This window comes from Vigna umbellata, chromosome 10 (assembly GCF_029865625.1).
Source record: "Vigna umbellata cultivar VRB3 chromosome 10, Vumbellata_1.0, whole genome shotgun sequence".
In the NCBI taxonomy this organism is placed as follows: Eukaryota; Viridiplantae; Streptophyta; class Magnoliopsida; order Fabales; family Fabaceae; genus Vigna; species Vigna umbellata.
In genome coordinates this window covers 12315647-12330568 of record NC_142174.1, presented here as the reverse complement: position 1 = coordinate 12330568, position 14922 = coordinate 12315647, and the positions used below count along the sequence as shown (strand labels likewise).

At 29.5% G+C, this 14922-nt stretch overlaps 2 protein-coding genes across 2 annotated transcripts; one reads left to right on the top strand and one right to left on the bottom strand.

Moving 5' to 3' along the window:
• Nucleotides 1-214: 214 nt before the first annotated feature.
• LOC124838741 (G-type lectin S-receptor-like serine/threonine-protein kinase LECRK3) lies at nucleotides 215-2892 on the top strand. Its single transcript, XM_047314422.2, has one exon. The coding sequence runs from the start codon at nucleotides 336-338 to the stop codon at nucleotides 2736-2738; it is 2403 nt and encodes an 800-aa protein (XP_047170378.1). The 5' UTR covers nucleotides 215-335; the 3' UTR covers nucleotides 2739-2892.
• Nucleotides 2893-8189: 5297 nt separating this feature from the next.
• Nucleotides 8190-9566, bottom strand: LOC124838740 (ethylene-responsive transcription factor 2-like). The gene has a single exon (XM_047314421.2). It carries the CDS (start codon nucleotides 9340-9342, stop codon nucleotides 8530-8532), a length of 813 nt encoding a protein of 270 aa, XP_047170377.2. The 5' UTR covers nucleotides 9343-9566; the 3' UTR covers nucleotides 8190-8529.
• Nucleotides 9567-14922: the final 5356 nt, after the last annotated feature.

Sequence of the window (14922 nt, the reverse complement as noted above, 5' to 3'; positions counted from 1 at the left end):
ATGGAAACAAATCCACAAAAGTTCCTAAGTTTTATAATTAGGATACGGATCATAAGATTAAAATAAAATAAAAATTCCAAAAAGTCATATGATTTCATAACATTTCAAGCACGTGTGAAAACATTAGAATTGTATTATAAGAATTTAGAATGATAAAAGGGTTATTGAAATTAATGGAACTCTTGTACAGTTTTTAGGACTCTGGCCACCTTACCCTCATCTTCCATGTGTTTTCCAGAACGAAGACTTTGTCAAGCAGATGGCTTTTATAAGTCATCGACAAAATAACTACTCATTAACATCTCTATTGTTCTATCTTTGTGGTAATTCAAACAATGGCTTCCTTAACCCTCCTTATACCAACACTTATCTGTCTTCAATTTCATCTTCTTTTATTAGCTTTTGCAGAAGTTAATATCGGTTCCACACTTTCCACCGACAACAATGGAGTGTGGCGTTCACCTTCTGGTCATTTTGCATTTGGGTTTCGTGCATTGAATAATAACACGGATCCGAATACAAAGCTGTTCATGGTTGCCATATGGTACGACATGATACCCGACAAGACCGTTGTTTGGTGTTTAAAAGCAGACAACAAACTTGCAACAGCACCAGCGGGATCACAGGTTCGGATTACTTCGGCGGGGCTAACACTGTCGGGTCCCGAAGGAGATTCCATATGGGCATCAAACCTGGCAAGTGTTGTCTCCGTAGGTTCTATGCTTGATACTGGCAACTTTGTTCTACTGACTGGGAACTCTGAAAAGGTGTGGCAAAGTTTTGAGCACCCCACCGACACGTTGTTGCCTACCCAATCTCTCCAACCTGAAGGCACGCTTACATCTCGATTAACAGACACTAATTACACGACTGGAAGGTTCCAACTTTATTTTAAAGAGGGTAATGTCTTACTGAGTCCTCTTGCATGGCCTTCTCCACTGCTTTACGACTCTTACTATGTGTTGGATGCCTCTGGTGCTGCTTCAACGTTACTGTTCAATGAGTCGGGGAATATCTACGTAAACACCACAAATGGTACTATAATCCAACCTCAAGGTTCCCAATGGAATATCTCGGATCTCGATCCTGAGGTGAATTACTACAGAGCAACGCTCGACTTTACTGGAGTTTTCACCCAGTATTATCATCCACGGAACAACACTGCTCAGTCAGGGTGGAGAATCATGAGGTATGTTCCTGACAACGTTTGCAATGCAATAGCTTATCAGTATGGTAGCGGTTCCTGTGGCTATAATAGCTACTGCTCCATGGAAAATCAGAGGCCTACCTGCAAATGCCCTTATGGGTATTCGCTGTTGGATCCGAGTAATCAATTTGGTGGATGCCAACCCAATTTCACCCTTGCTTGTGGAGCTGATGTTCAAACACCGCCAGAAGAACTATATGAAATGCATGCATCTCAAGATTTTAATTTTCCTCAGGGGGATTATGAAAGGATACAACCTTACTCTAAGCAGGAATGCCAGCAGTTTTGCCTGCAGGATTGCAGGTGTGCTATGGCCGTTTCAGGGGGCGATACTTGTTGGATGAAGAGATTTCCCCTTGGTAACGGTAGAAAACTACCCGTCACAGATCAACATGTTGTCTATATCAAAACAAGAGTTGTTCGCGACTTTTATACAGGTGCAAACGGGGAACCTTCTCCTCCCCCGGATTCAAAGATAGAACATGATTCTAAGCTGTTTCTTTTGGGGCCGCTAATTGGTTCTCTAGTCCTTAACAGTATTCTCTTTGCTACAGTTGCTTTGTTTATTCTCAAGAAGCAGAAAGTGAATAGGGTTTCCAAAGCCGCCCCTAGTCCTTTGGAAACGAATTTGCATTCGTTTACTTATGAAAATTTGAAAAAGGCCACAGAGAATTTTCAGGAGGAAATAGGCAGAGGTTCTTATGGCATTGTTTACAAAGGACAACTAGAAGCAGGTTCTTCTCATGTGATTGCTGTGAAGAGATTGGACAGATTGGTAGACGAACGAGAGAAAGAATTTAGGACTGAATTGAGTTCCATCGGTAGAACCTGCCACAAAAATCTGGTCAGGTTAATCGGATTTTGTGACGAGGGAATCAATAGAATACTGGTGTACGAGTTCATGAGCAACGGCAGTCTTGCAGACATCCTGTTTGGGAAATCCAAACCCAGATGGAATGTAAGAGTTGGATTTGCTTTGGGGATTGCGAGAGGATTGGTATACTTGCACGAAGAGTGTGAGACTCCCATTATTCATTGTGATATAAAACCTCAAAATATACTGATAGACGAGTATTTCAATCCAAAGATATCAGACTTTGGGTTGGCCAAGTTGTTGCTGTCTGAGCAAAGTAGAACGATCACAATGATCCGAGGAACACGAGGATACGTGGCTCCTGAATGGTTTAAGAATGTTGCGGTGACGGTTAAAGTGGATGTTTACAGCTTTGGTGTAATGCTGTTGGAAATAATTTGCAGCAGAAGAAGTGTGTTGATGATGGAGCCTGGGGAAGAAGAGAAGGCAGTGCTGACAGATTGGGCTTGTGATTGCTTTGTGGAAGGAAGAATAGATGTTCTTGTGGAGAATGATGAAGAGGCCTTATCTGACTATGTGAGGCTGCAAAAATGGGTGAAAATTGCAATATGGTGCATTCATGAGCAACCTCAGATGAGACCAACAATGGGGATTGTCGTGCAAATGCTCGAAGGCTTGGTTGAAGTTCCTAACCCACCATCTCTCATGCGTAGTTGATAGTACTATTTTTTCATGCATTTTTTGTGTATCTTTGTTAGTATTTTTCTAACCAAATATCACTACTTTTCATTGTATCTCTGGTATAGTTTTACTCTGTCAACTTGTTTTTGGTTTTACTTCTCTTATCTACTAAACATGGTAAAGTTGCCTATATTCTACCTTTGAAAACCTGTTAGGAAATCACAATTTTCATTATTACTGACAATATACGAAATCCGTCGTCGTCATAAATTTAACATATGTACTGTTTGTTTCTTGACTATGTTTGTTGGTGGTTGATTTTTCGTAACTTGATGTTTTGTTTGATTAAGATTGATAAACACTTACTTAAATATAAAGTTGAATTTAAACGCTTAATAAACATAACGTGTGGGAATCTTAAAGAAGAATTAGTTTGTCTGGTGTAGAATGTAATAAGCAAATTTGAGTTGTTTTACCTTTGAAATTGTTTAACTTCTCCTCCTAACCTTGCATTGCGTATACATTTTGAATTTTTAAATTTGATACATACAACGCATTGAAAATTAAAAACTCATAAGGAAAAGTCTTAGAAAATAATTCAAATTTAATATGTATATCGTAGAAGAAAAGTTTCACCTAATAGGTTTTAAAACTGAATTCTTGTATAACTTTGAGAAAAAGCATTCAATATAAGCGAGATATATTTTAAAAGGATATAAGACAACTAATGCGTATTTAAAATAAAATAAGATTTAATAAGAATGTTTTATAAGAATTTGTATAGTAAATATTTTTACATAAGTCGTATTCGGTTGCAATAAAGAAGATAAAAAGTACTTTTAATAAAAAGAGTTGTTTTTTTATAAATAAAAACATTACTTTTATATAGATTGTATAAACACGATTTCTTTGAAATTGAATACTATTTCTTATATAAATAACCTCCTTAATTTTAAGAAATTTATATTAGTAAAATTTTAATTAAAATAATGCTTTATTCATAAACAAGTTTTATAAAAAAAAAAAAAAAACTATAAGATTGGAAGAGAATATAATCACTTCTTAATACTTTCACCCACATAATTTTTTTTACATTGGACATTATTTTTCCTTATTTTATATTATTTTTTCTCTTATAAAAATGCAATTTTTTTATTATTATGTTAACTTTATAATATATGTAAAATAAATATAAATATATATCATCTACTGTTACTCAGCTTCAAAATTGTTAACAACTTCAGTTTTACAAGCATATGGTATGCGAGACTGTCAAAGTTTTAACTTTAATAAGTATCACTCATGACCTCCAAAGTCATCGCGTGACTTAACATTATTTTACTGTTTCAAATGTTAACATCATATATTACACTATTAAATTACAAAACATATAATTTTAAAAAATTATATAATTTTGTATAACTTTTTTCTAGATATAAATTACTAAAAGTTTTTAATGATAATTTTTAATAAATTTATTATGGAAGACAATAACTGATATTTAAAGATTTTTGTTTTCATTTTTAATTCTATGTATCAGTTCTGCTTTTCTCCCTTCGTGGTCTAATTAAACTTATTATGGTATAAATTTTGAAAAAAAAAATATATTAATGTATAACTATTTCTCAATAGAAATAGAGCAATCATTTTTGTATTAACAAATAGTGAATTGGATTAAACATATAATAGTACTAACTTCATAAAAATTTAAATAGATACTTCTCCAAACAAACTTTACTTACAAGACACATATTATCAAATAAAAATATAAAATTATGTCTAATACTTTAAGTGAAATACAATATTAAAAAATTCAATATCTATTACATTATTGGTCTACTTATTCTTCCTTTAAAGTTAAAATTCCATGCTATTAAAAAGTTTATATAAAATAATATAATATTAAAACTTTAAAAGTATAATAATGGATTTCACAATAATATAATAATAAAAAGAAATTAACACAATTATAATTAAATGGTATTGACAAAAAATAATTATTACACATCACTTGTCTGTGCCCAAATTATTACATACTATTTCTTATTTTCTAGATTGAAAGATCTATGTTCTTCCTTTTTTCTTTTACTTAAAAGTATTGTTTTCGCAAAAATATAAATCACATTGCAACACACTAAGCATCGTTATTAATTTTATTCTCTTATTTTCTTCTTTTTCATTAGGAGTAATAGTTATAGATAGAAAAATTATTTACGTATTTATCTGACTAATTCTGTTCACCTTTTTTAGTTGTGAAAACATATACAATATTTGATTCGAATTGTCAAAATCTAAGTAAGATTGATTATATCTTATAATAAAACGGAAAGAAAATCAAAAGAAGTCAAATTAAATATACCTGTCCGAAAGTGATTTTCTTGGTAGGTACGAAAAGAGAAAAATTCTACCAAGCGAGAGAGAAATTCTTTGTTTTTGTTGACTTTCGTAATTTTATATCCTGTGTTATAGCTACCAAGCAGTGAGAAATTTTACTTAATAATATAATTTTGAAAATAAAATAATATTTTCAAATTAAGTTCAATTTTAATGTGTAGTCTTATATAAAATTATTAGAGTTTATTTTCTACGTATTGTTGTAAAGTAGACTTATTTTGTGTATAAGTAAAATAGTGATATAACAGAAGAAGATGATAATGAAATCCAATTATAATCCTAACATCATTAAATTTATATAATATATAATATTATCAATATTTTTATAAAAAATCTCAAAAACAAACTATCAATATATTTGTTAAACTCTCGAAAATATAATAACTTTTATTTGATGAGATTTGATCACTAATAAATAATTGAAAGAATATTTTTGTAATTTACTTCATCCCATCAATTTTCTGTTAAGAATGTTTATTTTTCTTTCACATGTAAAATATACAACTTGAATATTTATATATATATATATATATATATATATATATATATATATATATATATATATATATATATATATACATTTTCGTAATACATTACGCTTTATTTAAAATTTGAAAATACAACTCGAAGTTTATCCATAAATCTTTAATTTTATTTGCCCTAGTTTTATGATGTTGGATTTTTTTTTAAAATAAAAAGAAGGAATTATCTATTATGGTTTTTGAATGTGTAGTTTCTGTTGATGTTTTTTATTATAAACTTTGTACAAACATATAACCGTATAACTTCCTATTCTCGGCTTACTACTTATTATTATATGAACCATTAACAATATTTTTTAACAATTTTTTGACAATAAATTATGTGTTACTATTTTATTGGTTCATATATTTGAAATGGACCAATCATGGACTACTATATAAACGATTATAAAAAAATTGTCAAAAAAATTGTTAAAAAACATTTTTCCTATTATATTCATCAGAATTAGATACCGTGTTTATTTATTTTATTTTTAGTACAATTTTAAATGAGTTATTTATTATATTTATTCCACGTGTAATTATATTTTCTTAATATATTATTAATGAAATACGTGCATTCACTTTTTATTAGAACTGCAAAACGGGTCATCTAACCCGATCTGACCCGGCCCACTACGGGTTGGTTGATCACTTAGTGAGGCAACCCAATTCGACTCATTTATTAGCGAGTCCGAAAAATTCGAATCCCGACCCACCATGGGTTGGTGGGTAAACGAGTTGGCTCACTGTCTCACTTAATTACAATTTTTTTAAATAAAAAAATTACAAACTTTCTATAATTTAAATCTAAACAAATTTCACTTCCAAGATGGGTGTTTAAGTAATTTTGAAAATAAAAAACTTAAATAATTTTTTCAAGCAAAAACAAAACAATAAATATTTTTTTATAAAACTAAAATTAAATTTTAGTAAAATAAAATTAGGTAGGTGGGTTGATGGGCCAACTCGGTCCACCACAGATTCAACTCGCATGAGCCGGATTTAAATGATAGACACAAAAAATATGACCACAAAAAAGTAAATCATCTTTATAATACTATAAATTATTATAACTATTTATTGTACTAACTTAATTAAAGAACGATTATATTGTCTCCTAATTGAAAATAATGACATGTAAAAGAATAATTTTCTGTTAAAAGAATCTGACACTTAAAAATGATTTATGTTGTTCATAATTTGTTATACTATATCTTTGCAATTATCATATTTATTAAAATATAGGGTTTTTTATGGCTACAACTTTGAGACAACCCGCTTGCATGTCTCAAAAATCACGTTAGTGTCGAGGGCAACTTACATATATATGACAAATTATAGATTTATTTATTTATAAATCATTAATTTTAATAAATAATTACAATTGATTTCTTCATCTTCTGAAAGAGACCACCGTGCTTAGAAACTCCAATGTCCTCCATTTTCATGCAATGAATGACATAAGCAGCTATAAATTCTCCACAATGAGAGAATATTCCAATATCATAAAAGGATAAGGATTAAAGTTTTTTCTGTAAATATAATTTAACTTATGTATATAATATTAAATAGGGTAATTAATGATGGAAATTGACTTAAAAAGGAAAGTTGTAAATACTGTAAAGTTATAGAGTTGAGTTTTGGTGGTTGAGTAAGTAAAGAGTCGTATTATATTAGAGTGGAAAGAAATAAAGAGGTGTACGTACTTATCAAAATAGGGGGTGCCTATAAAAATTGCCCCTTCCAATCCTCATTAAACTCTGCAGTTACTTCTAACCTTTCAAGTTTTGACATCTCACCTTCTAAATAGCATTAAACCATATTAACTCTATTTAACATATATTAAACTTAATTAAATTAAAAAATATAAAAACTAAAGTATTTTATAGACTAAACATAAAAACTACATAATTAATTAAATCTAAATTTAAAGTAGGTTAAACTTACAAGTCGTTAAATAAATTGAATCAGGTGCCAACCGAATTCCCTAAGAAAAACTAGAATTAGAAATTATATCGCTGGTGAAATTAAGGATCGCGCTAAATCACGTGAATAATTAATTAATATTTTTAGTTGTTGTCAGCATATTTGTATGATTTATGTCATGTGAACAAATAGTTACGGATGGATATTCTGAAAAAAAATCTCATCTAATTTATAAGTTGATTTCTAAAACTTATCCATTTGGCGCATATAATATTCAGTTATAAAAGTGCACAGTATATATTACATTGGATGTGGACATGAACAGTTGACGCATGCTAATTGGCTCGATAAAAAATTAAATCAAATACTTCACATTAAAAATTATATGATTCAACAGAAACGTTAATTTTGAGAAGCAAAACACACGAGTTTAAAAATGAATAAAATTATTATAATATAAAAAGGGTTGATAAATGTCATATTGTTCTTATTTATTTATTTTCAAGCGTTTAAACCAGTATGCTTGACATGTTTGTTTCGTATGTACAAAATCTAAGAACTACATCACTGTTGTTTCATTGCTTTGGATTGTCTAAAAGCCTTTATAATTGATTTATTTGGGACAGAATGTGGAGGAATAAAGTAAGATGCAACCCAATTCACAAATTTTATAAATATTGAACCAAAAAATAACAAATATTGGGACTGTATTCACAAACCCAACAAAACCTCCACCACTAATTTCTTTTTCCAGCTCTGTTTTTTTATTTTTTATTTTTTATTTTTTATTTTTTATTTTTTCTGGTTTAGCTTTTATGGCTTCCAATGTTTTGCACTGTGCCACTTTCCTTTCCTTTTTGGGTTATTGTTTTAATTTTTTTTAATAAGAGCTTCTGCCACTGCCACACGCATCTTCTCAGAATCGGATAACTACAAACCGGAATTTACAAAAAGAGCACTGAAATCCACGTCACCATAACGCATTAGTTAACCAACAACTGTTCCGCACGTGTGCACTGAGCCACTTGACTTCCCACTTGCCCTGTTCTCAATCCACTTGGAGCCGTCACAGTCGACCCCACCACTTTCTTCCGCCTCTTAGCCGACGATCCACTCTCCGACGAAGACGAAGGCTCCGGCGACGCTCGCTTCGACGTTATCCGAACCGGTTCGGGCTCACCCGAATTAATCCGAAGCGGGAAATTCAACAAAGCCCGAGACCCGCGCATTCTGTACGCTGCTCGGTCGTAAGCCAGCGCGGCGTCCTCAGCCGTCTCAAACGTTCCGAGCCAAACCCGAGCCCCGTTTTTAGCCGGGTCGCGGATCTCCGCCGCGAATTTTCCCCATGGCCGCTGCCTCACGCCGCGGTAGTGCTTCCCCTTCGCCGGAACAACTGCCGGTGCATCCTTGTGAACCACCGGGGGAGTGAAAACAGGTTCCGGTGCCGGAAATACATCCGGTTCGGGTTTCACGGTTACTTCCGGGATGAAACCCGAAGAAAAACTGTCCGGTGAGTCCGCGTTGAGAGAAGGGACCCACCCTACGTTGACGGCATCGCGAAGAACACCGTAGAGCACCATGTCCTCCGAATCATCTTCCTTGAGAGGAAGTTCTCCCCAGTCGTTACTCAAACACGGGTACAACCTACCGAAACTGGAGCTCCGAGAGTAAAGGGAAGTGTTGCCCGAGTTAACAATCGGGGGTCCGAATTTGAGATCCTCGGAGTCCCCGAGTAAGTGGCGGCGAATGGAATCCAAAAGAGCCAAATCAGACTCGTAGGTAGTTTCTTCGTACATTTTTGTAACCGAAATGTCTTTGTTTCTGTGTCTCAGGCAATCTGTGTTTTTTTATCGTTTGTGTTGTGTTGAGAGAAGGATCGTGGATTGTGTTGTTGAGGGATGGTATTAGGTTGTGAATTGAATATTGGAAGTTGAAAGAGAAAGTAGATGAGGGTCTTTATAAGAGGGAAGGTACATGAACTTGGATGATAAACTTCAGCTTAATATCAATGGCGTTTAGAAATATTTTAATTTTCAATTGGTGTACGGTTTCGGGTTTAAGTTAAATTCTTTGAGATTTACGAATGCTGTCACCCTTGGCTTCTCCGAAGGTTCGCATGTATGAATCGCAAGGTTCAGGTGCAAGTTGCTTGAGATTTATCACGTGCATTATTCCCCATATTTCGTAATAAAATATTTTCTCATGATGTCATTCGACTTGCACGCCCACACAACTTGTTTCTTGTCTGTTTCTGCTGTTTTTGTCGTCTTTCTGCCACTAAAATCACGCACAAACTTATCATTTCTGCATTAATTAAATCTCTTGTACAATATATTTTTAGCTTTATGTTTATAACAATTTGTGTAAATTATTGAAAACCCTAATTTTGTTTGTACTGAGAGAGGAAAATGAAAAGCAAAAGTTGTAATTTTGGAAGAGAAAAAGTAGAAGCAGAAAAGAAGGAAAGTGGAAGTGGACTAAGAGGAAATGATGCAGTGGATATGGACATGTTTGGTGAGGTTTGAAATTGCAAAGGATGTTATTGGTGGATATAAGTTTCTTGCAATGTCAATAACCCCCCATTAATTAGTCTACTTGCCAAAGACGACCCCACCCTCCTTTAATTTTCCATCTCACTGTAACTTCACTTTTTTTTTATCAGTGTTGCTTCCAGGAAGCTGGTGCTCATCACACAACATCAATTCACAAACCCTCACTTTTTCACATTTCATCATTTCCATCCCCTTTATCAAAAGATGCTACCACTCTATTTTCTACATTAATTAGATAATGGCCTTTGGATTAGATTAAACTAATCTTTACCGTATTAAATTTTACTTAAGTTCATGAATTCCTTTTAATTTTATCCCATGTCAACATTCACACTGGAGTATTGTCTCGAGTCTATAACCTTTTCAGGATTTGTACTCCTCAAATCTCAAACGATGGAAGAAAAACAAGGTATATTGCTGCTCCTTAATTCAACTCCTCAGAAAAACTATTGGTATATTGTGATAATTAATTAGGTCTAGGATTAGAGAATTTTTTGTTTCCATAAAGTTTAGATAACATAATTAGAATTATTGTATTGATGAATTGTTTATTTTGAAATTTTTACCATTGAAAAGATTGGAGAGAAAAAATATATTTAAACTGATTGGTTTCTACATTCTAATTTTTGTAAACTCTTATTGTTTAACTTCTTAAAAAGCTTGTTTTAACTTATAAATAAAATAAATTTACCTTATGAGATAAGCTTAATTCATTTTAAATTTTCATTTTTAAAAAATACTAGACGAAAATTTTATCAAAACAATTTTTATTTTGTTGTCGGGTGTTTTTATATTTTAATCTTGTAATTAAATAAATAATTACTCTGTTTAAAATACGTCTCGGTCAGTCATAAATCATCTTGAAATTTTATTCCTTAGTTCATATGTTCGATTAGTGGCTGCTACAACTACCACGCCACTATAAGAATACTTAATAAAATAACTGATGTAATATATAAAGTTTACGGATTCGATTGAATGGGTAATTTAAATTAATACAAAGATTCATATGTATTTTACATATTTATTGATTCATAATGATATCTATGAATTAATATTTTATACTAAAAAATAAACATAATTTTTACTAAGTGATGTTCATGGTGGACTCCATTAAAATTCAGTTGAGGCCTCAAATTGATTTTATATTGGAGCTAAAATAGTTTTTTTTTTTTAAATTTAACTGGCAATAAAAGGATATCGTGAATATTATAAGCATGTGTTTCCTTATTAAGTTTCAATTCACCACTTTTAGTTATAAACTTTTCACATGACAACACAATCTTTTATAATTAAGAATATAATTTATTGTATGACAATACAATTCAACATTCTCAAATGTCTAACCATTGGTTGAAATATCTAAACAGATGAAACTAAACGACGATATCAGGACACAATAGAACTTTTATTAATAATTTAATTTTTCTTTCTGATTAAAACAATTTCACAATTTTTCCTTTGTTTTTTAAACAACGTAATTTAAATTTTAATCATGTCTTATCTGCATCTTATTCTTTATTTTCTTACAAATTGATTTTTACTTTCTCTCTATCAAATATTTGAAAAATAAATGTTTGTTCTTGTTAATATATGCATCGAGAACAATGTAATAAATTTTGTAAAAGACCACATTCATCTCTAAAATGTGCCATGTAATGTTTTTTTTAATTAAAGGTGATCCATATGTTAAGTTGGAGAAAAAATGTAATAAATTTTGTAGGCAGAAGACCTAACTATTCTTTAAAAGTGTCATTTCATAATTTTTTCATTAAATTTCTATGTATAAATCGTGTACATATAAGGATGATATTGCAATGTATTATTTTTAATTTATTCTTTAAATGTAACTGTTAACTGATATTTTGATTAAAAGTAAATTACACGTAGATTATTACTAAACGGATAACTATTTTATCATTTTAATTTTTTATCTGTATTTGTGAAATAATTTATCTATTAAATTTAGAATTCAAACATTCTGTAGAATATTTTAAAGTTGCATGTTGTGTATATATCTAAAATATATAGATGTTGTGCATTTGATCCCATAACTAATAAACTAATTTAATAATTACAAATATTAGCAATTATTAACTAAGTTTAAGATACAGCTAACAAGATTATATAAAATTTCAAATCAAATAGTTTATCTAAACCAAGTTATTAATTTGTATAAAAAAATGTAGAGATATTTTTAAACTTGCGTGGTATTTAAAGGCATATTTTAAAGTTTATTTTGGATATCGTGAGTAGATTTTAAACTATAAATTTAATATAAAAGTTGACAATACGATGAATCATAATAATATGGGGAATGAAAATTTAAAATGTTAGAAATACAATAGTACAAAATTGAAAATGACATTTTACAATATTATAATTATTAAAAAAGAAAACAAAAAACTTTGACTTTAGAATGTTGTATAACTGTTATATTATTGTCTAAACAACCAACATGTCACATAAAAATAAAATTTATTTTTGTCTGACCTCTCTCAACAACTTTTTTTTTGCAAATAATAATTTTATTTTACTAATTATATTACTTTTAGTATTAAAATGATAATGCCACACACATTCAAAGACAAATTTAATTAATTGATAAAAAATATGGTATTCTCAATATGAATTTGAATCTTTATTTTCTGAATAATTAACTTAAACTATAAAATATATTTACTACTTTTCTATTTATTTTCTGTTGGAATGAAAAAAAGAATCTGTGTACCAAATGGTTTAAATTTAAAAATCGGAGTGTCCAACCTTTGAATTTTCAAGCTGACCGATGACCATAACAATGTGCAAAGTTTGATTTTGACTAGAAAATTCTCATTACTTTGTTAATACATAAACTGTTTTGTGTCCACGTGCCCATTCCTAACACGTGTATCTCACAATCTTTCGTTTTTTTCTAATATTTTTATTTAGCCGCATTAATTTATAATAGTCTGTGTATTTTTTAATGATAAATAATTAAAAAGTATAACTCATTATATTTACAATTTTAAACTTCAATATCTCATTACTATAAACAAAATGATTAAATACACAGTTTTGAAAATATAAAAATATTCTTTTATATTCATAATTTTCAGTTTTAATAAACTTTAATATAAATAAATAAGATCATACACAATTTATAGATTGAATATATATATATATATATATATATATATATATATATATATATATATATATATATATATATATATATATATATATATATATATATATATATATATATAAGAACTATTTATATAGATTTAGCTGGGCTGGAATCTGTGAACCAGTTTGGAATTTAACATGAGAGAGGCCCTAAAAACTCTTTAACAGTTGAATTTAGAATATTAAATTTTAGAAAAAAGAAGAAATAGAAAATTCACGCCGTAAATTGTACAAATAAAATTTTTCTAGTCCTTCTTCCTACCTTACCCAACTATGATTGACGAAATATTAAACATTTTTCTTCTCCAATGATTCAATGTATTCAACTTTTGAATACATAATATTTATCTTCTTCAATGATTCAATCTATTCAATTATATAGAAAAAGGAAAATACACTATTTTCTAAATCATCTTTTAATGTCATCGTTTTGTTTGAAAATTGTAATCTTTAATTAAATGAGATATATATTTTTATAATGATATATTTTGTCTCTAAATATAATTACTTGATTTCTTTATTAAACATATTTGTCTAATTTTCTCACTTAAAATAACATATACATATATCTTTAAATTTTTTTAATTATTTTATTTAAATTTTAAAAAATAGTGATATGCATGTATTTTTCAGGTAGTGTAAAAGATTATTAATTTACACATTACATAATCTTATATCCATGATTTATCTTAAAGAAACTACAAACATTTAAAAAATTACATGATCCATTATTTTATTTTATTTTAAATTAATGGTATAATAATCACGTATGCTCCATAGAAAGATGGTGGGTGTTCATCTGAATTAAAAATAAGTAAATATAAAATGTCATTCAAAAATTGTGTATTTTAAAAATTAATAATCAAGGATTTAACTCAACTCTCAGTTGATTGAATGTAATGACTTATGTAAACTCTCGAGTAATCCCTACATACAAAAACATTAAAGAAATAACCTATATATAGGAGTAATTTATTCACTTTAATTTTTACGCATAGCATATTTTATATTATTAATAATGATTTTAAATATAAACAAAATAAACAACTTATTATATATGGAAAAATTTAATATATAGAAAGAGCAAGCCCATCTATTTTGATGAAAGCAGATACTAAACCTGCTATTAAAATGAATACGTTTTATTTTTCTAGTGTATTTAATTTAATAAAATGCCACAATCGTTCTTTATTAGATGACACACAATTTTTTCTTATGTTATAAAAAGGTGTATGTTTTTAATTTTTTAAAATAAAATAATGGGAATGCAATTCGTCTTAAATGGACTGGTTCCCATACCCAAGTTTGAAATGTGATACATTGAATTTAAGTTAAATTTATATTTTAAAAATATTTTTCTTAGTAAATATTAATCACATTTCTATTATATTTTTTAATATTTTTTCGCCAGATACGAAAAAGTGGACTAAAATACCCCTTGAATTTGAGTGAAAATTTTATGGCTAGTTAGAGTTTTCACTTTGATGATTTAGTTAGAATTTTGAATATAGTGGTTTGTTTATAGAGTATGATTGGTGTGGCTATGGATGATACCAAACGTGTGAAATTATTCATGGTTGCTTAAATCCTTGTTTCACACGTGCACAGGTAAAAGTAAAAGCACAAAAACATTGTTGTTTATAACACTTATGTAGG